The sequence below is a fragment of the Molothrus ater genome, chromosome 5 (assembly GCF_012460135.2).
Source record: "Molothrus ater isolate BHLD 08-10-18 breed brown headed cowbird chromosome 5, BPBGC_Mater_1.1, whole genome shotgun sequence".
Taxonomy (NCBI): Eukaryota; Metazoa; Chordata; class Aves; order Passeriformes; family Icteridae; genus Molothrus; species Molothrus ater.
The window spans coordinates 32,350,309-32,376,755 of record NC_050482.2 but is presented as its reverse complement, the minus strand read 5'-3'; the positions used below and the strand labels follow the sequence as shown (position 1 = coordinate 32,376,755).

At 37.2% G+C, this 26,447-nt stretch overlaps 1 protein-coding gene across 3 annotated transcripts in view; it reads right to left on the bottom strand.

The window, feature by feature from the left end:
• Positions 1-23,215, bottom strand: part of USP15 (ubiquitin specific peptidase 15) — a 60,528-nt gene extending 37,313 nt beyond the window's left edge. For 2 of the 3 annotated variants that reach the window (XM_036400709.2, XM_036400710.2), the window contains exons 1-5: positions 23,089-23,215; positions 12,100-12,227; positions 8,953-9,083; positions 6,172-6,298; positions 1,649-1,794 (exon numbers count right to left, since the gene is read on the bottom strand). In XM_036400709.2, the coding sequence (XP_036256602.1) occupies positions 1,649-1,794; positions 6,172-6,298; positions 8,953-9,083; positions 12,100-12,227; positions 23,089-23,177 (621 nt within the window). In that variant the 5' untranslated portion in view covers positions 23,178-23,215. Of the gene's footprint in view, positions 1-1,648; positions 1,795-6,171; positions 6,299-6,915; positions 6,945-8,952; positions 9,084-12,099; positions 12,228-23,088 lie in introns of those variants that run through there. The other variant, XM_054514866.1, reaches the window with a different exon arrangement.
• Between the last annotated feature and the right edge of the window lie 3,232 nt (positions 23,216-26,447).

Sequence of the window (26,447 nt, the reverse complement as noted above, 5' to 3'; positions counted from 1 at the left end):
AAATTCAGTTAAGTACTAATGCTCAAAACCTTGTGCATAAGCCACTTGGAAGGTATAATCACATTTTCAGTCTGAACACACTTGAGCATGAGATTGAAAACAAGCCTTCTATCATGACCAGCTTTCTATCAGGAACATAGTCTGCTATCCTTGGTCATTGATGCTGAAAGACTGATTTTGCCATACTTCCTTGACTTACTCAGAGCTTACTAAATAGAAAGTAGATTTAGACTGAAGAGTTCAATAGAATCCCTAGAGATGTGCTTCAGAAATCAACTGATAAATTCAAAGCATTACTTTACTCAATTGTGTACACTGTTATAACTATTAGGTTAGACAGACTGTAATAGTCAGAGTAACTATTATTAGATTAGGAAACTCAGCAAGAAAAATAACCGTGTGTGTCAGCAAGTGGAACTGACTGAAAACATATGGCCTACCACGACATTTAGCATTTTCAGAAACGATGGTTAAACTCTGTTTTAAAAACAGTATTAATTTTGCTCAAAGTACAGATGTCACCTAGAGATCTTGTCATGGCTTTATTAGACTATGATTGCTTCATAGTTAATGTTTCACTGGGATAGAGATAATTTGCAAGTTACATCTTTGACGTGAATCTTTTATGGGAGATGTGATCTCTTCCAGTAGGACTTCTGCATTGGTAAAATTACTGGTGCGAGCGTTTAAGTGCATGCAGCATGAAGCTACAGGACACAATAGTTCAAGCAGCAATTTTGGCATACTGATTACCTACCTTCCATGCCATTAAAAAACCTGAAAGCCTAAATACTGCAGGTAAGTAGGTAATAGTCAAATATTTCAAAGCAAAAGGAAAGGCTTTAATATAATCTCGCCTAAAGTTACTGCCATCAAATTGCATCCATTTGCATTTGTAGCGTGACTGCATGAACTACAGCTGTTGAAAAAACATTCAACTCTATTTGAAGACTAAAGAATCAGTGTAATAATCTGAAAAATTATTCTATCAATGAAATTGCACAATCTGTTTACATTTCTATTTTGTAGTTTAACGTTCAATGCTTGTTCTTTGCATTCATCTGGAAAGGTAAAAAAGTTAGCTTGTGAGGAATTCCTCTGCAAAGGATGATTTTGAAGTGATGACATTGTCTCATGTTAAAGCAGGTTTACAAACTTCTGTCTCTGTTGTTCTTAGCAAAATATTTTCACACTTTTTTGCTATTTTGTTTGTGAAATCTAGACAGTGCAATCTGAGAAGACATTATTCTTTTAGAATACCTAAAAAGTTCTTCAGGTTTTGGGTTTCATTATAGGAACATATCAGAGATTCTAGGAATAATTACTTACCTCAGATTTTACCAAATTCATGTCAGCAATTTCATGATATTTGGTAAACATAACATTTAAAATTTAGACATATATTAAAATTTTTAATTCATCAGAAGAGTTAAATCCTCTTTCATCTCTCTTTTCAATCTTTAATCCTGAAAATACGCACAAAGACTACTTTAATTTCAACAAATTTGTTCACAAAACCTTCTATCCCTAACATAATCTATTGGAAAGTGATTTTCATTTAAAAAAAGCAAAAATCATTGAGTACAGCTACATTTTTATGAGCAAAGAGATAAATGTATTCAAGAAAATAAATAATATTTCACTGTACCTGTCCCTGGTATAAACCAGCATCCTGTATGGTACTGTCTGGTTTATTCAAAGGTTCAAAAGTATTACTCATGTACTTGTTCCACAATCTCGTCTCTTTTTCACCTGGAATATTGAAGATTTTTCTTATCTCCTTTTCAATTGTGTCTGTTTTGTGAAGGAAAGAAAACAAATTTAACATTTCAATACACAAACAGTATACAGTCAAATAAAGCATCAGAATTCATCTCCTCATATTCAAAATATGAATGAAATTGTATAAATTGCCATGCAACGACATCATTTTGTAGGACAAGCAGGAAGTTGCTAGCTAGCTTGCCTTTAAAATGGAAACAGTCAGATGACTGAATCCCTTAGCAGGGCAGACCAATTAAAGAGAAGCTGATAAGTAACAGATGACAGGAGCCATCTACTAATTTCTGAGCATGATAATGGAAGAGTGTGGGGAGGTAGCAAATTATCAGAAGTGAGACTGATAGCAAAATCAAGTGCAGGAAGTAATTCTGTTCCCTAAATCAACCTTTTTTGGGTTTTACGCTTCTACCCATATCTGAGTGCAATTAGCACTAACAACAGCATATATGTGCGAAGTTTAATTCACATGACCACAGAAAAAAAATGACTGCTCTGTAAAACTGAAGCACATAAATTTATTGTAAAAGGAATGTGAAAGATTTTATATCCCTGAAAGATTCAAAGAAGAAAGGTCTACCAGCTCCTACTCTACCTAACAGAAATATAACCAGTGTTACATAATTTTAAGGTAGCATAGCTTATCTACAACGGAAATTTAAGTGAAGTTTTTAATTAACACTATTCTTCTTACACAAAAGTAGAGTTTACTAAAGAGTTGGGTTTTTAAACTACTATGTACAGTGCTGTATCATAGCAATCCCACTTAGCTGCTTTTTTAATTGGTGGATTTACAAAGGCCCGTGGAAGCTATGTCTCATAACAGCTATCACAGAACACAAAACAGGAGCCAAAAAACATACACTTTATCCCTGATGATCACTGAAAGCACAATTATAACAATGGGCCCTGTAAGCTCTTTGAAAGACATTCCTTCAAAGTCTAAGGAGAAAACACTAGTGGTGTCAGCTTCTCTTGCTCCCTTTTACTCAAGATTTTTTTCTCTTCCACTAGGTTAAACAGGAAAACCAAAACGGAGACCCAGAACTTAAAAGTCCTTTGCAAATGTCCAGACATTGGCTTGTGAAATGTATGACAGTGGGCCGATATAGTATTTGTAGATATTGTAGGCAACTGAATACAGTTTGTTTCTATACTACTTATCACACATTTCAGTCTAAAAGAAAGCATTAGACTGGATCATCTGTTTTTGTTAAGAGAGATGATATATAGGCAAGGTAGGTGATATCAACAAAGCAACAGACTTATTTGATTTGTTGAGTTTCAAAACAAAATCATCTACTGTCTGAATCAATTCTCAACCAATGAATTAAAATAATTTTATCTGAATATAAGTATAAAACTAGTCAGCAACAGTCTTGCAAAAAAAGTAGAAAATCTAGATTTTTCAGTGGCTTTCACTAAAAGAATTATTTACAAAATATAATTTTTCATTCTATTAATACCATGGCAATTAATTATCTGAGCATTGCAGGTTGTTTTCTTCACAAGCACTAAGATAACATTTATTAAGTTCCAGCTTTGCTAAGAGAACTATTACAACACAGGAAGAATGAATCCCATTGGATGACTACACATTATGTCCAAGACTCTGGAAGAGCATGTTCCACTTGACTACTATGCCGATTTTGAGACTGTGAAAATAAGATTCTTTTATGTACTTCCATGAACATATAACCAATGCTCACTTTATAATTCTTCCTCCCATCCCCACCAACTATTACTGGAGTGCTGGCTTAAGAAGTAAAGTGGAAGTGCCTGTTCCAGCATAAATGAAAACTTAGCAGATATTGTCTGAATCACATTGTGTATGGGGTTCTCCCCTAGTAGAATCATAGACTCATTCAAGTTGGAAATGACATTCAAGATGAGAGTCCAACCTTTCACCAAACACCAGCATATCAACTAAATCACAGCACTAAGTGTCACATGCAGTCAGTTCTAAAACACTTCCAGGGATGGTGACTCCAACACTTCCCTGGGGAGTTTTGGTTATATACATCCAATGTATGACATGATCAGTACTAGCATGATGTCTAAAAGGGACAGGAAGAACTGCCATTTAAAGATGCCTCTCACTCCATCAGCTGTATACCCACAATTTGAAAAAGTTCAATTTGAGAGTTAAAAGTTACAGCTCCCATACAGATAATAGCCTATACTGTTAAATATCCTACAGCTTATTCATAAAAACAACTGCACGCTTGAAGTACTATTTTGAAAGACTACCTGGAACAGTCTTGATGAGATGCTGAAAAAGTTCAGGGAATCCTAATACAAATACATCCTGGCTCCTAAAGCTAGTGCAATCTCAAATGCTGGCTACAGGAAACTCTCAGATGTTAGGCTCATGTTAAGATGTCAGTCTGAACTGACTTTGTACTAATTTATTGACACAGCTTAGCTTAGCTTCTATTTGAGTGAAAAAGCAAAGGTATTCCAGGAATAACAAGTATCTGAAGACTGATAGGTGAGTATTATACTTAGGATATTTCTCTGATTTTCTGAATTAAGAAAGGTCTTGTACTTATTTTTGAGTGCAGTAAATAATATAATCAACGATGGTGGACAGAAAAATTAAAATTTCTTGAAGACCATACTACCCTGGGTCTACTTAGTTCCTTAGGGCTGTTACTGACTGTTTTGTTCTACAAGCCTTCTGCAACTATAATAGAAATGCATCTCTTACTGGAATATACAAGGAAGAGCAAAAAATAATCAAGATTCTGAAAGATCTCTCTTGCATATTATTTACTGATATAATAAGCACTTCTACTGTGTATTTGATGAATTACAGAACTACCTTAAATATACTCAAGGTAATAAACAGGGGGGAAAAAAAATCACAATCTTAGTAATGGATAAGAGGGATCAGTAACTATTTCACTCTTAAAGTGGGTTATATTTTTCTAGCTCTTCTTCTAAGGTACAAACTCTTCTAGATGCCTTGCTAGGATGGCTCTGCTTTGTACACTGCACAAGAAGCTTCAGGAAGGGCATGTTTTTAAAGGCTTCCAGGAGCATATCATGCACATTTCAGGAAAGCAAACAAGGCCAGTGTCTGGAAAGGGATTACCAGTGAATTCTGACTGCTTCTCACTACCTTTTACAACAATTTATTCATAATTTTAATTCTCTCTTTCCTAAGAAAAAATGAAGTTACTTCAAGTAACTGTCATTCCAAAATGCCCTGCTTCTGATTAGAGAAAGAAAATTCATCCATTACCTATAATTTCAGTGATACAATTAAATTCAGTATAGCTGCAAAATAGTTTGCATTTGGTCCTAAGGGAAGGACAATGTTAAATTGCCTTTTTCAAGTTTCTGGTTTCCTCAGAAGATAATGAAGTATAACTTCCCAAGTCAAAACAGATCTCAAAAAGCCAAATTAACAACAAACCTTGTTTTGAGAAGAATTTTCAAAATTTTAAAGTTTTTATTCTAGTACAAGAGGTGATTAGTTTTCTAACTTAAAATACTGAAATTTAACAAAGTAAAATAACTACTTCTAAAGCAAGTAATTTGCAAAGAATTAAAGGTTGGTAAGTATAAGTCATGTGAAAAGAAGCAAAAGCTAAAAAACATACATTGCTGTCAACAAATGTAAACAAAGTGATGGCTGGACGTACATGCCAAGGGCATAAAGTACAATTCTGCATGAAGTACAAAACTGCACAAATACAGACAACTGAAAGACTCTTATCTCAGATACACATGCACAAATACACCAAAAAATGAGAAGCACTATCTTTGAAAATGTTCTGATTGTTATTTTCAAAGTCTTATTAAAATACTGTTTCAAACAATGACAGAATGCTCAATGAGCAGTCAAAATAAATACAAATAAAGGTAACTTAAAGGTTTAATAGACAATTCAATTACTGTAAAAGATTGTGCCTGGCCTGCCACTTCACAACATGAAGAATACTGCCTTTGTAGGTCACCTCTAGGCATTAATTTATTAATTACATTCTTTCTTGTGTTTTGTAATATATCCTTCTCTTCATAGATATGATTAGAATGTGTTGGTTAATGAAACACATAAAAAATACACTTCTTACACATCAAAAGCCAGGAAAAAGTACTGTGAAATCCAATAAACAACATCACACTATTCACTTTCTTAAAAGCTCAAACCTCTAAAGTTAATACAGATGGTTAGATAATAAAACATGCAATTTTATTGTTACAATTGTATTAAACCCCCTCAATATTCCAATTTGTTAACTTTCAACTTTGACCCAAACAAAACTACTCCCATTGTTTTTAATGGTCAAAATAGCTATCTATCATTTTATCTAGACATTTATTCAGAACTTGCTACCACATGCAAGTACCAACCACATATTTTTAGAAAACAATTGGGCATACCTATTGTATCAGCTTTACTAAATCTCCGTGTGACAACGTTGTTCATATTTCCATTTTCACACAGTTTTAATTCTGTTAGATATACCTCTACTTTGCAGTGCTTTACAAACATACCCTGTTCAACGACCTGAAAAACAGAATGGGAACACATATCAGTCTGAACATGTTTTCATATACACACACAAGATATTTTTAAGAACTGTTCAAGAAACTGAAGTTCATGTAATATAAAACACTTAATAAATGCAAAAAATGAGAACTAAAATTCTCCTATGGCTTTTTAGAAATATAGTAAACTAGAAAGTACATTTTTCCACGATGATGACTGTCTTACCTGTGTATAACATAGTGACTTTCAAAGTGTAGAAAGCAGAAATCACAAATATGCAACCTTAATCCAAAGATACATGACCAAAAGGTAAAAACACCCAAAAAGTACTTTTATTTCCAAATACATTCATTGTATATCCTTTCCTCAGAACATCAAGAACTAGTTTTCACAGTTAAAGAGTACTTACCAAAAATATAATACACACTAATAAAATCTGGATATCACATTTTTAAACAAAACCTACAAATCTTTCACTTACATTCCGATAATGAATATATTCATTTGGAATTTTAACTACTCATTACAGTTGTTTATTCTATGTTCATTTTTTAAACACAGATTATGGAATAGTTAAATATACAGGATTTGTTTTTTAATAAAAGTAAAATGTAGAAAAAAATATTCAGGGTCACCTCTTAAATGTTTTTCCTTTTGATCTTCCAAAGTGTAACTGCATAGTCATGTAGACTGCTCCAAAAATAACCATCAGCCTGATATGTGATACATCTGACAAATACGGTTAAAATAAAGCCACCAGCTAACTGCTAGGAGAGATCTGCTATCTGCTGTACAAATATAACTTACATGTATGTGCCATAGGAAAAAAATGAAGAAATTAGTGAATTATTTCATTCTTGCCATAGCTTTAATGACTGTCAATCATGGCATTTAAGCAAAAATGCATCTTAATTTGAACAGCTTAATAGTTTGCAGCTACTAGAGTCGCAACAAAATAGTGGCAGTAAACAAAACTATGCAGGGTGACTAACACACTTGTAAGAATAAAAACCAACATTCTAGTGGTAGGTACAACCTATTACAAGAAGTCTTACCATTATTTGATGTAGACTAAATACAAAATTTTATCAATTTCAAATTTGGATCCACATTGTAAAAATAGCTGATGTAACACATCATGAAATAAAGTATAATACCATGTTTATGAAAAAAAAAAAAAAGGCACCTCATAAAGGCAGACAGGAAAAATAACGATGAATGACAAAAGCATCAGAAACAAAAATGCTGAACTGGAATATGCTTCACAGAGGATAACTGCTGTTCATACTGGCAGAAAATAACAAAGCTATGCCAGTTTACCTGGCCACTCATTATACTCCATGTATTTTTCCAGTTAGCTACTTTGAAGTGGAATGGAAGTTACTCTTAATTTCGCTGCTCTCTCTTTCCATTTTCCTCCCAAAATGAAAAAATTAGACTTTTTACTTTACCATGATGATGGAAGAGTATGCAGTTTACTGAAACCCATCCTCAGAAGATTGATAACAGATAACAAGTTAATAACAGATATATTTTTAAAGAAGGAGAGTTATTCTAATGGATTTCAGCTCTAACAGAACTAGACAAAATGACAGACATTTCAGGATGTCTCTTTAAAACACGACCAAAAACCAAACAACTACTTTATCATATTAAAGAACATATAAAAACCTTTAACAAACTTCTGTTACTGACCAAATTAATTTTGAAGACCCAGAACCTCTTTTACAGCTATATCTACCATTTATTTCAAGGGTGGACTTTAAGTAAGCAGCCAGCATGCAGTTAGACCATACTTATGTCATAAGAAGGAAACAAAAGTTGTATTGCACCAGAAATCATAAAACTAAATTTAAGTCTAATATTTTTTTAGCAATTTAAAGAGAATTAAAATAAAGATCTCTGTAACTGAAAAAATGCATCCCAGTAGCCAATACAAAAAGAATAAATATACCAAAATATATTTTAAAAACTAAGTAATTCAGTCCAGTGAGAATGCAACTGAAATCACTAATTCAAAAATTTTAAGGAATAACACAAACAAAAAAAGATCGTATGATCAGCAAACTGGTGAAATGTCCTCTCACTTTTAATAATAAGGGGATTATGAGATTGGAGCAAACAAAAAAAATTTAAAGATGTTAATTTTTCAGTATCTCACATTGATGGAGGGCCACACTATCCACCATACCATGGCCTACTACTTGTGTTGAGGTAAGCCTTTTGCTTAAAGAAATAACTCCCTTAGCAAGCAGCTGAGCAGAGTATTTATCAGCAACTACTCCACCAATGTTAACATTATTAGAGCTAGACTTTTCACTATTCACATAGTCAATACAGTTTTAGAGTTATTTACCTAACTACAAAATCATTTGCATTAATAGCCATACAAGCTTCTAAAGCAAAATTTTCTTGACATATTTATTAAGACAACTTACTTCCAGAAAAAGAAAGTATTATGTCCTCTGCATCCCCCAGCCTCAATATTACACATTTAAGCCTCAAAAGTTTGAATAAAAATTAGGTATCAATAAGCAACTAAAGCAGGAGTTTTTTATATGATTATCATAGGCCAGGACTTAAAAGTCTGCTAATAAATTCCTGTGCAACTCCTGTGTATTTGCAGGAGTACCTCTGAATCATACTAATCCCAGCAGGCAGTTAAAGAGTACCTTGCGTGCAATTGGCTCTTGACCTTCCATCAGTGTGTACCAGCTCACTAGCCTATTCCAGCCTTCAGTTGGCAAAAGGATGTAGTCCAGCTCATCAATGAGATGTTCCTTGAGAGACTGAGAATCACCATCTATAAGAGAAAGATTATTTTCATTTAAATACTGTAATTCTGTACTTGAGTTTTTAATGTAACATTTTTCACAAACAGCAGACAAAATATTTTGAGTCACAATTATGTTACCAGTATTATGGTGTTCAAAGCAGGTCTTCTGAAACCACGTAGGCAAACTATCCAGTTTATGCTTAGCACACCTATTACAGGTGGTATTCTTTACTGTATGAGTGACAACTTTATATTCCCATGCAATTATAAGCACCTAGTTTGTTATCATACACCATCCTAGCTTTCAGAGAAAGCAATTCATTTCTCCCACTCACTTCACACATATTCCCACATCATCATGGATACTTCCACAGCTGAAAACAAGAATGAGTAGTTAACTGTAGATTCAAGACAAAGTCTGAAGTAATTCTAAGTCAGACTAGGAAAGTAGCTTAGTACAACCTCCTATTTCAAGGATCCTATGCGCTCTGTTAACAGTCTCTACAAAATTCTTTGCAGAGAAGGGGAGATGTTGCACTTGAGTGAAGCACAACTTGGAATCTCTTAAGGTAAGCAGCATGCTTTTAGTTTTCATTCAATCCTTATTACTAGCAGCTATCTTTTAGGTCTAAGAGGTGATTCCAGATGTGAGCTACTGTGAGCTTCAAACATTTAGGGCAGCTGTCCCTCTGTCTGGAAGCATCACACTGTAACTGGGAGCATAGTGAGGGTAGAAATCCACAAGCACTTCTTCAGGTGTACATAACTCTTCACAAGATTCACACTGTATTTCTGCACTGATCTTATATGCTGAGAAGGTGTAATTTGGATTCTATTAACTCCTAAAAATACCAACATTCCTTCTAATATAATTTTTTTCAGAACCATCAACAGATACCCTGATTCTGACAATTCAGTCCCTCATATACAGCGCTGTTTTCTATGATGAACAATCAGCTACTCTAAATACCTACTTCCTTGTGCCCGCTTTGACGATGTATCTCTTCTTTTGAACATGACACGTGCATTACACCATATTCGATCTTTTTTGCACATGTTGAGATTAACTGAAATCTCTACCTGTTACTTTTCATTGCTCTCACTTCATCCAAATGTTCTGGAAACAAGGGAGAAGCATTTAAATAATATAAGCACAACATACTGCTTCAGTTTCCTGGAATCAGTCTTTTGTGAATTCAATTACAGTTTTCCTTATCACTGCATTACACTGCAGAATATCTGAGAAAGCATGTCCATTTTAGATTATTTTATTCTTTATATCAGATGCACATTTTTAAAGAGAGCAGCATGACAGCAACTAGAGCATATTATGTGCCAAATACAAGATTAAAATCCAAGCATTTTCAGGGCCAGTTTATGCTACATGGAAAACCTAGTATAGAGGAATGTTGCTTTGCAGAGGGTGAAAGAGAAAACTATTATTTGCTGGGAATTAATGCCCTTAATTTTAAAACTACCTTTACACAGGAACAGTAGATGTCGCAAGGTAACTGGATGCATGGAATCACTGCCAATGTGGAGCCACAGTTTACAACCATGAATGAGCAACAAGTGAGTTCACAACCCCTGATGTTGTTTATTTTGAAAGGGGCACTGGTAGTGTCAAAACAACACAACACAGGTTTTCAGAAGCTTTTAGGAAAATGGCTAACATGACTTCTAGTTTGGACCACTAAGCCTACATTAGACTTTATAACAGTAATTTTAAGCTGAAAAGGTATGCAGATTAAGTTATAAATGGTACAGATGAACTAACAGTCTTTGACACAACTAGAAATCACCTATTTTTGAAGAGGAAGACACAAAAGAGAGAACAAGCTGATGCTACCTCAGTGAGGATAAAAAGATGTTGCTACATCTGATGTCAGCTGAGATGTATCACCTGAACATCCCTGCCTCACAGCAAGATTTACTACAAGAATGTACAAAACATCTAAATCCTCACATTTCAGAAAAACACAACACAACACTCACCTGGAGCAAAAACACCTTAAAGTTTCTGGATGGAAGAGAACATATAAATGTGTATGACAATACAGCACCTTCTACAAAGGCACTGGTCAGTGCCAGACATACTCATTCACACCGACAATTAGTAGAACATGGTACAACAAGTTTTTTAAAAAGTGCAATCATCTGTAACACTCGATTTGTAAAACAATGAGATACTAATTACAGAAGTTTTGAATTAAGAAAGCCAAGAGTTCTTCATAAACCATGTGAAGTTGGCAAAACTGGTATTACTCTACGTGCCAATAAAACAAGCAATATTATTACATTACCTGTAACTGCAAAGAAGAAAACCAATTATCTGCTCAATTTTGTATCTGCTAGATTAAATATTAAAATCTTTAATGGACATTAAATACAGAATTTGATGTGAAAATTAAAATATGTGGAAAAGTATTCTGAGACCTGTGTTCACAAATTTGGCTACAGTTCAGCAGAAGTCAGTCGGACCTGAGTAATCACAGCAGTGACAGTTCAACATCCTTACAAGACCATAAAGAAAAAAGGAAATGATCCTCTATCATTTCACACAACTTAAGTCACTGAACTGAGTAACAGCACTTCTTCAATTGTTCCGGAACTAAAGTAAGGGTTTGGGCCTTATTTACAGAAGTAAGTTTTAGAGTGCAACTTAAAAACCTTATTTTAAATCAACCAATTTGGTTAAGCTACCAAAAAAAAAGGAAATCATAGAGAACTCAAGCCACCTTTTTGTCAACTTGACTAATTTTCAGTTCTCAAAACAGCCCAAAATCTCATCACAAACCAGGAATTTCTACATTGTTACATATTTTGCTACCATTACAAAGAATTCCAATAACTGTATTTATAAAATTGTGATTTATTAGGGAAATCTATTCCAGTTCCCTTGTCATGGTCAGAAAAGAAACCAAAATTTTTACCTTTAAGTATGCTGAGGTTCACTCACACTGCCAACTTCAAAAGATGAACTACCTGTGACAATTTCACACTTAATGTACTATAGGCTTATTTCACAGTGAGAGGCAATTACCTTTGAGAAGTCCAGAGTTATCAATAGGACCAGGGTACACATTCTGATCTCCCATCTGGTATTTGTCCCAGCTGTCAAAACCAACATATTTTTTCCACTGTTTGAACCAGCGACTATCCACTAGATACCTTAAAAGGAAGAAGACATACATATTAATTACTGGCATTCTACTACTTCCTACCTCATTCATGATAATGCACCAGCATTCATCAGCCTTGTGAAACAATAATTCTTTTCTCTCTGTTCTGCTCACCATTATCAGCATCTGCTACCAGTGAGGACTTTAACTGGGGTCAGCTAAAGATTGCACTAACAGCGCCAGGTACAGTTTTGCAAGACTGCCAATAACTCCTATCAGAGGCTGAAAAATGGCAAGTTGAAAAAAATATTTCCCTTTTTAGCATGAATGATTGTCACCTATAATTCCTCTTCTTGATTTTCAAATTCAGGAGATTCAAGTTAAATCTCTATAAATAGACAGCCCTTTAAAAAAGTGAGAAAGAACTTTCAGTAAAGAATTGTCTAGTGATGGAGTTTTATTTATTCAAGTGCAACTTAAAAAAACTTCAGGACTCTGATGCCTTGCCAAGAACCAGAGAGTGTGTTTTCTTCCTGAGTTAACATCAACACAAACAGTAGGTGCTCTGCTTTTGACAGAGGACTAGATGTTCCTCCTACAAATCATTATCAACATCACACTTCACATAAAGAGATTATATCTCATATCTCAGCTCTACAGTATTTTTATCCAGATTAAACTGTTGTCACAGTCTGGATTCTACAATGTCCAGTGATACCTACATTTTATACCTTTTTGTCCAGATTTCTTCAAGATCAAGATACCAAATTTTATCAGTGATACTCAGATTTGGTTTGTTTTTTTTTAAGCTACCATATGCATTATTTCTCCTTCCTAAAAGTATTCACAATCTGCTGCTTTTCTGTTCTAAATCTTTTGCTACTATGGTAGGATGAAGCTGAATTTGATTAATCTGACATGCCCTTGCCTTTATACACTATGTTTTCATTCTCATGAACGTACTTAAGGCCAACAGCATTCTCCCTTTCTCTTCTGCTGTGGCCATCCAGCTCTATTCCATAAGAGCTGTAACTGCATAACTGTTTATGAATGCAGTCACCACCAAACCTGCTAGCCTTGTCCCATTGGTCTCTACTTTCTTGACCTAAATTTGAATGAACTATCAGTCTTAAGAAGCAAAGATATAATTTTACACAGAAGAGAAACTATCATACAGGCAAACTGCCTTTAATTAATGCTTAAGAAATTAGTGGTCCTGGAGAATCATTTTACTTTTCAAATGTTTTGTGTTAAATGTCTTATCACACCCCAGTAACAGAGTGATTAATACAAATTTTTGATACCAAAATTTAACAGTGTGAGAAAGCTTGGGGTCCACTGTTCTAGATTTTAAATATTCAACATTATCTATTTCAACACTTCATCAGCTTTCTTCTTCCATATCCAATTAATTTTGCCATCAACCAAAATTTGCTGCGCAGTATCTCTTTAGGATCCTCCTTAACAGAGATGTTGCAACATTGCTGTTTCCTAAGACGACATGCAAAAAAATCTTTCATAATTTCCCTTCACGTTTAGGAATTTTGCATTTAGCAATCTTTTCAGGCTCAAATAAGAGCTTAATATTTCTTGTATAAAGAAAGCTGAAAGGCCACTTATAAATCATGCAACTCTGTAAGTATGATAAGAACTAAACAGTACAGTCAAGTTCCTTTATCACCAAGTAAAGGTAACACGCATTACATGGAAAAGTTCAGTAAATTTATTTTGCCAAGAAAAAAAAAACTGTATGTAGATATTTAAGAAAGTGCTAGCAGACACTATAGATGTGGATTCTTAGAGCAAATTACTGGCTATAGGCATGTGTGTGCATGTTACATGTATATCTACATTCTACACATATTAGGTGTTTTAATGAACATTCTGCTACTTTTGCTTCAATAGGAATCCGGTACAGGTGAGAAAAGCTATTTTGAGTTACTGTTGAACACAGTCACAGCAGCTGTAATCTTCTCCCTTATCCTGGTTTAAGAATGGTAATCCCCAATTTAGCACTCTGAATTAAAAAACCCAAAACCATAAACTGGTCCCCTTCCCTCATGCCACAAAAAGCAGAGATTACAGGCTGAGATAATAACAATTTACTGGAAACATAAATGAGATAAGAAAAAGAAACAGTAACAGCAACAATATTAATTACAGAATTGTAAAAAGAGGGTGATTTACAAGCAAAATGCTCATCCTGGGGGACAATGAACAGCGGTGGATGGGCTTCCCCCTCCTGCCATGCCTTTCCTCATCCTGAAGCCACACCTCCCTTCTCCCAAGCAGGAGCCCTTGACTCCCACCCCTGGGGGTGGTAGAGCATAATAACCTGGACATGCCCAGGGCTGGGTTCCAGGCTCCATTCCCTCACCGTGGAAAAATTAACTATATCCTGGCCAAAACCTGAACGCCCCATTACAAGAACTTGCTCTTAATCAAGACATGAAATACTACTTTCCCAGTAAGATTAGAGAAATCAGAAATTTGCATTCAAATGCCATACACTACCCTCATTTTATGCAAGAAGGATATGCCACATTAAAGATTATGCCGGGGAAGGGAAAAAAAAAAGGAGTACAATTACACCATGCTCAGTTTAAGGCAAATCAATCAACCTGCTAAAGCACTTCTGTAGCTAAAATCCAGACTTCTTAGCATTAATGGGAAAAGTAATAATCAGAGATTTATAACTTACAGCTTTTGACTCTAAAAACACATTCAATATAGCATTCTCATCAAGATCAACAAGTCTACTCATCTGCACAAGAGAAGGGACACCACTAGAAGGGAACTTATCAACTTATCTTTTCATCAGCGTTTTAATATCCATGACACAATCAACCACCTGAAAACTAAGTATTAACCATGAGGGACATCCAGTAATTTAAGAGGAAGCTCAAGTAATCAGAACTACATCTGCTAAATCCTCATTTGTTAAATGATATTTGATCTCTTTTTAAGGAAAAAATATTAAAAACTTGGGGTAAGCACTTGGATACATTACCCTGAAATGTGTGTTGTCCCAGATACAAAAACAGAATACCATGCATTGCTAAAATACAGACCAAAATGTATGTATATTAAGCTTGGTGCAATGTTTTGTCTTTATTTTTGTTACTATTACCTAACGCAGCAAGGAGTTCCAAATGAGTCTAATGCTGCAGTAGTTTTTTGAACTGTGGACCTGACCAAGAAAGATACCCCAGAACTCCCCATCAAAGTTAAAATGTATGGCCTATCTGTTTTTTAGAATTATGATTAAGAAATGGTTGTTATCTGATGGAACCAAGATTTCAGGAAACACAAATTTTGCTCTCTGGAATGTCATCAATTTAGCTAGTGAGCAGGATAACCAACCCATCTTCTGAGGTAAAAGAAATCTGGAGGATTTGAATAAAGATTAAACTCAAGAACAGTCTCAAATTTCTAGATATTCTGCTTTGGGGGGCAGAAAAACTAAGACAACTGCACAGCCAAATGAACTGGTTAACTCTAAAGCAGCAAATACCTCACATTTACAGGTATTTCAAATAAATCAGTAATTGTTTGAAGAAAATAATACAATCAAGTCACTTAGAGCCAGCCGGTTGATAACACAGAACACTGGAATAGACCCAAACCTTTACCTAAAAGTAAGCAAAAACTTGCATATACCACTTGCTGAAAATTACACTCAAATATTGAATTTTCAGTATTAACAATACTGGAAGTATCTGCACAGTCTGTTTAACTTTACGAGGTTTTTCTTGGTTATATTATGTATACTTAAAATTTTCTTTGAGCAAGTAGAATCAAAAAAACTACAGAACATGTGAATATGTTCTCAGTTCCAGTCTGGCCTACTTCATTACCCAGTATTTACTTCTGAGTAGAGCTCCAGATTGCTTTATAAGATATATCCGCTCTCTTCTATAAAATGTTTCTTGCCTGTCTGAAGTGGATTATCATCTACAAGGGACAATTTATACTCTAGACTCCTCTGGAACGCCAGATAGTGGAATAAAACATGAGGAAATGGAAGGAAGCTGCAACAGGGAAGTTCATACTCCACATCATGAAAAGCCTGAGAGGGTGGCTGGTCACTGGAACAGGCTCCCTAGGGAAGTGGTCACAGCACCAAGCTGGTCAGTTCAAGGATCACCTGGAAGACACTCTTAGCCATATGGTTTAGCTTTAGGCAGTCCTGCAAAGAGCAGGAAGTAGGGTTCAAAGTCCCTTATGGGTCCCTTCAATTTGGGATATTTGGCCTTGGCCAGTGGTCAGTCCATCTGGAGCCGGCTGGCACTGGCTCTGTAAGACACAGGGGAAGCTTCGGGCAGCTTCTCCTAAAAGCCACCCCGGTAGCAACCCTGCTACCAACACTTGCCATGCAAACCCAATAAAATTGGGTCACCCAATTAAATTTACCAGAAAAGACCATATCCTTATGTATGACCAGATGTAGAGACTCAAGGCAGCCCAAAATAAGATTACTTACAGTCTTTGCACATTATTCACAGGTACAAAAATGTGAAGCTATTACAACACTTGAAATTCACCTTTACTTCTTAAATAAAAACTCAACAAATAATAAAAATCAATTTTAAGTTAATGGAAGTTTTAAAATTTTGCAGCTGTATGACTACATGGGCATTGTTCACTGAACAAAAGAAAGTACTAGCAGGAAACTTAGTGATTTCTAAAATTCTCCCATGGTTTGAAACTTTTAATGTAATTCAAGTTCACAGGTGATTTACTGCATATTTTGACTTAATAAACCTAATTAACATAATAGAAACATTACACATGTACAACAGCTTTCATTCTCTACCTCAACATCCAAGTTGATAGAAAAATATCTGAACAGTATGACTAAGATCTTGGTATTTCCCACTGCTGTCAAAAGCTTCTGAATTCTTGTGACCATTATATATAGACAGAATTAAACAACATGTAACCTAGATGTATTTATAATGACTGATACTTCAGTTTTTTGAATCCAAAAGTAAACCAGAAAACTTTAATATGCAATAAAGGCATTTCACAGAGAGACACTCATTCTGCACTGTGTACTGCTGGGACATCGTATCTTCTGAACAAAAGCTATTTCACTTTTAACAGTAAAACTGTGCAAATCGTCCAGAGAGATAGGTGAAGATTTTTTTTTTACTCTCCTCACTGTGCATGCGTACAGATTAAGCAATACAGAGGACAAAGTGGAACAACTGTTTTGCAGAAAGCAAATTGGGGCTCCTGCTTAAAGGCACAGCATCTGATTTTTGTTCTTGCACAACTGCAACTATAAAAATAAGAATATAAGAAAGGGTTTGTATCTGTATTTCTGCTTTGATTAAGGTCACAAAAATTGCTTGACCAAATACATTCAAAATTAATAGATGCCTTCAAATTCAAATTTCTTCCAGAATTAAGAAGTTCCTAAAGTTCAAAATGGTGGTAATTATTCTACTCTATCAGACAAACCATACCATCTTTTTATTCAAAAGATAGGTAAATCCACAAGACAAAAGTGCAGGGGTCAAAGACAAAAAAAGATATAGCTTACCTCCCATTTTTAAGAAATCCATCCAAGTATTCCAGATTCCTCTTCAGAACTAAGTGTTTAGCTCAACAAAATGTACCAAGATTTCAAATCAGCAAATAAAATTCTCCTACAGCTCATGATATGCCCCACTGCCATAATGTGCTACAGTAGCCTAAGACGCACATTCTTCATCCATAGACCGAAAGAGGCCTCTTCAACCAAGAGGCCGACCAAAAAGTACCTTTCAGCCAACATTAGTGGAGCGCAATTTTATGCTAAAATTTCAGTGTGAACATTATATTAAGAATCATGTAAGTGTTTTGTATACCTTCAGAAATTTTCCATTTAAGTAAAGACTTTTCATTAAAAAATAATCTAACAAATCAATTTTCAGGCAAAAGCCTGGAACAAATATGATTTGAACACGCTCTCACCTCACCTAATCAATTTACAGAAGAAAAATACATCTACTCATCTCCAGTGTAAGCATTGTCCAGAAAAATTAAAATCTTTGTAAACTACTGGTCACATGCAGCACCACTCCTTGTGCAGCGAGAGAAACCTAACACCAAACTTCAACCACAAGGTTTAAAAGTCAAAATCATCAACTTAAACCTCATTTGAAAATAAAAACCCATCCAACTCCTAATCTATCCTTGGGACGCTGACATAGTGTTCCTTGTTTCTCATTTTATGAAGTTATCAAAATAATTTAGAATATAATTCCAAATATTACTGAAGTGCAGGTCCATAACATTTCATCATGCCCTCAGTGAAATCAAGTAAAACCTTCCATTAACATTCAGTCTAGGTTCTGTTCACGTACAACGCAATGATGGATGATGCAATGTGGAAAACACTGAGAGGACAGTACTGAGAAAAAGGTACATGGCCTGACTCTTGGGGATGTCCTGTGCAGGGCTGAGCTGGACTTGATGATCTTTGTGGGTCCCTTCCAGCTCAGCATGTTCTTTGAAGTCCACAGTGCAAAATGCTATTAAAGCAAAGCACTTCAGCATCAAGGCTATCATCAATGATGGCGCACAATTATTAAGCACAGCTATAGATGTAGCCCTGGTCATCAAGCTTCATGAGTTTTTACTGCAGCCAGAATTAAAATGCTTTTATGTTCAGTGGGGAAATTCACTTCTGGAGGAAAAAATCCCTTAAGGTTGAACTTATCATATCTACTGATCACTCACTGGGAAGGATTTTTACCCCACTTCATTTTTACTTACTCTTTTCAGTGACCAAGTATTACAATTGGAAAGGCAATGAAATTCCCACAGGTTAAGAATATTTTTTTCACCATCCAAGAAATGTACAACATTACGCTACCTAGACTGAGCAGAATTTCAGAAGTGATGTGTATCAGACACATTTGAAAACTAAATATACTAAAAAACTAAAAAAACTTCTGAGGTTTTACTAATTTGCATGTCTTTAAAACCAAGAAGAGATTAAGAATCCTTCTCATCACTCTTGTGAAGTGATGACTGGCACCAAAATTCATTGGCTAACAGGGCTGAAAATCAACATCTTCCTTCTGGCCTAAACCTGACTAGCTTCAGTTTACATAGTGTCTTAAATCTTTATCTGCTTGTCTAAAAATTCTTATCCTAGAAGACATCTTCCTCTTATGTAACTATTTCACAACTCAAAATTCTAGCAAAACAGACAAAGGTTCTCCAAGCTCTTCTCTGAAAGACAAGGCTTCTGCTTTCCCTATTAGATTTTGAGATGTCTGAACTCATTCTAAATGAACACCTTCTGTCACATGTGGACACAAGAACTGGACAGTAGAATGGTTTCACTATTATATTCTGTATACAGTACATACTTGTACTGCTACTTGGTATTCCCTATTCAAACATCCAATGATTGCATTTGTTCCCTTAGCCACTAAATAAACTCCATGTGATAGTTTTTGTCCACTGTAACTGCATAATTCTTATCCAAGTAACTTCTATATTCTCATCAGCTCACAAATTATTATGGCAAGCAATAGATGAAAGAAGCACAGTAGGGAAACTCTGGAAGGAAGAGAGAGAAAAAGTAAAACTGATTGCTGAGCTATTAGCTATTTTTAAGTCATTATCATGCACTTTAAGTAAAACATTCATTGGCAGGTGATACCTAAAGGTGAGAAACGTGGTTAAATATCCTAGACCATGGAGGGACAATATGTGCAAGAGTGTGAAAGCATTTGTAATGTCATATCCAAGCTACTCCGACATTTCTGACTAAGCCACAAAAGAACAGGAACTACAGGGAAGTAAGGGCAGAAGGTGGTTTTAAAGGTAAGCCCAAGAAATCACACTTTAACATGGGGAAGAAATTACAGAGAAATCACTCAAGAAGTCACATACAAAAACTGACAGTCTTCCCCTCTATGACAAAACTGTTCCAAGATCAATAACTTTCAGTATTGAAAATTGTACTTCCGTGATATTGTAAAAACAGAAAAACTTGGCAAGGTTCTCAAGAATATCACTGCAGCTACAAAGACATTAAATTACATCATCGAGACCAGTTGGTCACACAAATTATACTGTGCCTAAAATCTGATGAACATCAACAGCTCTTAAATTTGATAGTAGAAGACACTGAGTGAGTTCAGATTTGCCTGCAGCTGTAACAACCAATAATTTTTGTCATTCTGAATGAGAGGGTAAAATCTCCTCATACAATAAATTCTCCTCACTTGTCAAGCACCAGTAGAATTTCAGAATACTGAGATGTAATTGTATCAGATGCCAAAACTGTGAGACATATAATGAAATGCAGCATTTTTTCTTTTCCTATAGAGATAAGAACCACAGAACCTTAAGATCCTTTGGACAATACTGCAAGAAGTAAAACTTCTATTAATTCGGGTTCTGTGGAACAAAAGTGTAGTTTTTATACTGACCTTACTAACAAAAGTAGACAACATGACTCAAAAGAACTGATAAACAAAGGAAGTTCATTCTTGGAAAAATCTGATTTTTATTTAATGTATGTTTGGAAAATCAGGATAAATGGAGAAAGAGAAGAATCCTCAATCTCTCAGAGTTTAATAATTTATTAACTGGCCATAAAGAATGCAAAAAAGACCACTGGGACAAACTAGCCCAATATCTTGTCCCTGCAGCTGAAGCAGTTAAAAGACACTAACCTTGTCTGTCCACTGAAGCAATACAGCTTCATGCATGCTATTCCCAAGCTACCCTTAAAAACATCTAATGGAACAAACTCTACAGCTTACTAAACCACCTGTTCAACCAGTTTCCAGTTCTAGCATTTCTTCTTCCAATACCTAGCTCTAAAAATGCTGCATTTCAAGTCAATTTTCTTTCTTTCTCTCTGCAGTGTACGTGAAGAACAAAGAAATTCATCAGCCACTTCATAGATGCTTTTAAGATTTGCCTCTCTTTGCCCTATTCTTTAGTTGCTTTTTTCTTAGAGAAAACCCCCAAAGCTTTATACTTTCCATATGTAGCTTATTGTTCTCTCCATTCTAAATTCTGAAGAGCATGGAAAAGACTTTCGATGTACAAGCCAGTATTTTTAAAAGGACTGCATTTGAGTGTTTTAAAGCTCACACAGAACAGGTTGGTATGGCACTCCTGAAATTTTTTTCAGCAATATTTATTACTGAATCAATGCAATTTTGAATCATGGCTTACAGCACCTTAAGTGTTGTTTCCTTACTGATGTCCCAAAAGACCTAAAAGCCATTTACAAAATACCTCTACAAAAGCATTTGGACTAAACGTACCATTTAATTTGTGAAGATAGCTGCACAGTCAAAATATAAATCCTATGAATGCACAAGCATACACATTTATCTAGCTCGATTTAACAGCTCATGAGTAAAACTTAATGGGACTTTGCTGTAGCTTATTCAGTTTTAAAACACTTGACTTATATCAGTGTCAATCACAGCTAGATATATTTTCACAGAACATTTAGAAGCTTTTCCCACATAACTGATTCTTCTGTATTAAAATATCGAACGTACTAAAAAAAGTAAACAGCACAGTAAACTTACTGTTTCGGTCACGCCATCAACTAGTCATAAAAGTACTACCACTTTGAACAACATTAACTGCCTGAAACATTGTTTTAGTAACTGGGAATTACCCAACAGAACCATAAAAAAACAGTCTTGAAAGACATCTATCCTGAGCACGCTTTTACTACTGCTGGTCATTTTCAACACTACCATGTGAATTAATTTTCTTTTTCTAGTTTCTTACACTTTTCCAGTTTCAAGAGCAGTCTGTTCGTATGCCAAAACTGAACATATACTCAGCAGTATTTGAATAATGCATCAGAATGTATGCTTCTGACACATGCTGCAGTATCAACACTGTTAAATATAGTCTTTTATAGAACTGGAACAGTGAGTGATGACAGCTGAAATGAGGTGGGCTAGTTCTACTTCTGTGTATTCATAGTTAATTTTCTGTAAGTTAATGCTTCAGCCTTTGTCTTTGGGTGACAGTTTCACACAGGAAGAGATGAAGATGTTGAGTCGTGGAAAAAGTGTCAGTTCCTTATTTTTTCCCCTCCTAAAAAAAGTCCCATTTCCTAGCCTCACAGCACTACAACTATAAAACCTCAATTACCATATTTACGCCAAAAAGAGGTGCTTATTAAACCATGGATTATTCTGTTGACAATTTGTATGATATACTAAGGAATATTTTACGACTGACCAGAAAAACATAATTATCAAACGTGTCATAAGGGTCCGTTTCGCACCTTCAGGGACTCTTTCTTAGGAAACCAACACGTTTATAGTCACAATAAAATTTAAACTCAAGGCTTGTCACAGCCACGGACGGGTATCAGGGCACCTAGGCCAGAGTACAGATATCAATTCTGATAACGCGAAGGTGACGCCGGGGCCATTTCAGCTTGGATAATGGAAGAAACGCCTGCTAGCAGAGCTCTTCTCCCCCCACCTCAAAACTCCGCGCTCAGCCAAACCAGCCCCGTGCGGGCTCCGGGCCCGCCATCCGGGGCTGGCGCCCGGCAGTGCGCCCCGGCAGCCGCGCCGCTCCCTCGCTGCCCTCCCCTCAGGGCGCTGACCTCGCTGCCTCCCCGCCCGCCGCCCGGGCCAGGCCGAGGCCCCGCCGCACCCAGGCGGCCGCTCCCCGCCTGGCAGGAGCTGCGGGAACCGAGCGGCGGGAAGCGCGTGGTACAGCCCTGCTTCCCTGCCCTTGTCACCCGCCTCCACTTTCGCGGCAGCGGGAGAGACGTCGAGCCGCCCCCGGGAGCGGGTGGTGGGGGGGGCGAGGGGAAGGAGGTCGGTCCCTCCGGCAGCCAAGCGGCCCCAGGGGCGGGAGGACGCCGCCCGCGCCGGTCCACCCGAGCCCCCCCGCTCCTCCCTCACCAGGTGTCGCCCTTGCGGAGGGCGGTTTTGAGCAGCGCCGCGACGTCCGTGCGCTGGGTCTCCAGATCCGCCGCGCCTCCCTCCGCCATCTTCTCCGCCCGGCAGCGGCAGCGGCGGCAGGGGCAGGAGCGCGCCGCGCTGCATGCTGGGAGTGACGCCTGCAGGGGGCGGCCGCGGCCCCGCCCTTCCCACAAGCCGCGGGGCGGGGGCGGGGGCCGGAGCGAGGCCGGGCAGGGCAGCGCCCCCTCGCGGCCGGGAGGTCCCTCGGTCCCGTTCCGTCCCGTTCCGCCCCCAGAGCCGGGGAGGGACGAGCGGGCGACATTTCCCTCAGTGCCGCAATTGGAGCGCGTGCGTAATTAGAGCCCTTACGCCTCGCTGCCAGATAAGTGGTTCGGATCACCATAATTCCTATGATGATACCGTCTGTGTTGTTGTGCAAATACCGTGGCGGGTTCAGATAGTCTGTGTGACTCGCGTTAGCTTTTGCAGACCTTCGCAGAAGCCAGCGGATGATTTGTTGTGTTTGTTTCAGTCGCTCTTGCTTAAATCTTGTAGAGACAGCGCAACCTGTTGCTTGGCATGTCATACACACACACAAAAAAGAAAAAAAAGAAGGCACATATTACATTACATAACCAGGTTTCTCTTTGTCTTCACGTCTGTATAGAGATTTCAAAGAATCAGAATGGTTTGGGAATATAGGGCTGGGGTGCTCGTTGCAAACACTTGAAAACAAGAGTTTGTTCTTGTAGATCTAGCTGCTGTAAGTGTAATGCCTGGAATTGTTTACCTTAGCCCCTTCCTGGGCCCAAGTCATTCCACCCAGCCCCATGGAGTGACTAACACCCGCAGTGTATCTCAGGCTGCCTGTTAAGTATTATAAGCTATTAGGCATTATTAGCTAATTAGCACTTAGAAGCTACTAGCATGTAGCTGTTACAAACAGCACTAAGAAGTGCTATTTAGATCTGTGAACTGCAAAAAAAAAAGATAGAAGGAAGGCTGTTATGCAGACATGGTAGTACAAAGTATTTTGTCAGGTGCTGTCAGGATTTGTCAGTGAGGATAATGACATTGAAATAAAGGCAAAATTATAATACAAAAATAATATAGAATATGTAAGAACACCCAAGAGCTCAGAGCGACTGGTGATGACATTCATGGCTTTTCTAGGAGCTGGAATGTGAAATTCCAGGAAGTAAAACATAAATGTTAGAGAGAGCTACATGGATATAATGGCTACATTTAATGAGAGAAAACTTAACAACAAGAAGAAGGTTTCCAGCCACTTCAGGAATAAATTTCTTCGTTAGAATCTCCATGTTTAGAAAGAACTTTGACAAGTTCCCACTCCACACACACCAGGGCTTAACAGATAAGAATATGTTTTACACTCTGAAAGTTATCTCTGTTCCAAAATTGAACTGCATTCACTGCTCATCAGGCTCTAGCAGGACCATCAACATGTTACTTTGCCAGAAGGTTCACCTGGAGCCACCCATGCCTCTGTGCTTTGGGTTGCATAACTACAGTTACTCACTGAAAGATCTCCTATTCCTGGGTTCAGTCTATTTGTGGTACAGAAACGGATACTAGACAGGTATTAGGTGCTACAAATAGAGACAGCAAAGCATACAATGTGCCATTTGAAGCAAAGCTTTAAGAATTTCCAAGGAGAGACAAGAGTAAGACTCTTTCTAGAACTACCAGTGCTTCACATAACCAGTGTTTCAGATACTGTTCCATTTTTCATAATGGAACAGTATCTGAAACTTAATTCACATTTTTGGAAAATGCATAGTGTTAAATCTGGGGGTTTTTTTCCCAAGCTTTATCAGTGGGCAAGGAATTATTTCCGAGTTCTAGAGAGTGCCTGAGAATCCTTACATTTTAAACCCCCTGGTTAACAGAAACAGTACTGGAGGTAGTGATGAACGACCTACCTTCTCTAATAAACTCCAGGCATTTGTAATACAAATGTGATATGAGTGAATGCAAGATACTGTAAAGCTAGCTGAGGTGGCACACCTTTTAGCTATCAGTGGGCCTTCCACCTTGCCTGGTTTCATTGCTAACGGATGAATTTTTGTAAACATGTTTTTTGTTGATCTTAAAGAAGGATGCAATTAATAGAGTGTATAGCAGTACAGATTCAGCAAGGGGGCTGCAGATAAACCGTGTAAACTGATGATTCTATTGATTCCCAATACAACATAAAGTTTAAGCTCCCAGTTCTTGTTTTCAAGTCAATTAGTGGACTTGGCTAACAAATCTTAAAATACAACTTGTTTTTTTGGGATGTGAGAAGCTCTGTGTCTCAGTAGTAGAAACTTCTGTATACAATAAATTCTGTAAAAATAACAGTTGCAAGTCTCACTCACAGGTAATACAGAATAATTCACCACTTTTTATTTTCTTTCAAGACCACTGCCACAGTTTAAGAGTGGTACTTCCAAATTTAGTGCTCCCACTGAGACTCCAAACCACATGCTGCTCACTTGCTCTCTCTTCCATGCCCCCATCTCTCCTGCAGCATGGCTGGCGAGAAGAATTGGAAGACCAAAAGGTGAAGATCATGGTTGAGATAAGAACAATTTACTGGAAACAACAATGAGCTAAGAAAATGGACAGTGACAGCAACAGGGTTAATAGCAAGTGTTCAAAACAGAGAGAGTGATTCACAGCAAAACTGCTCACCCATGAGCTCCTACTGGCCACAGCCACACCGCTGCTACCGCTCCCTCCAGCTTAGCACCAGGCCACACCACTGCTCCCTCTGCCTCCCAAAGCTGGCCAGAAGGTACTCCCTGTCCCAGGAGGAGGCTCCCCTTCCCCCAGCACTGGCAAGGACGTGAGGTGGCACAGGACATGTCCTGCCCATGCCCCCTCCCAGCTATTGTACGATGAACCCCATCCTGGTTGGAACCGGGAAAACCACCTGCACCACATTTGGGAATTTGTGGAGAAGGAAAAGAGGGCATCAGATTCCCCTCCCCAGTGGTCTGTGGTGAGCTCACAGCCACTGGTGGCTGTGTGAGCTTCCTTTTCAGTATGAAGCTGCATCAGACACAGAGTTTGACATACTAGAATGGATACGATGAGTGCATTTTCTATGTAGTGTTCACACATACTGTTAGGAAAACATAGATAATTTCACTTTTGGTTGAGAAATCTGATGGAAACCCTCATTTAATTAATTGAATTAGCTAATATTAGCTAACCCTAATTAAATTACTTGAATATGTTTTCTGTGAATTCAAAGTGGAGCAAAAAGTCAATTACTAGTGCCACCACTGCTGGTTTTGTTCCCTATCCTTTTTTTTTACTGTATGGAAGTTGGTAATTTTTAAATAGTGATG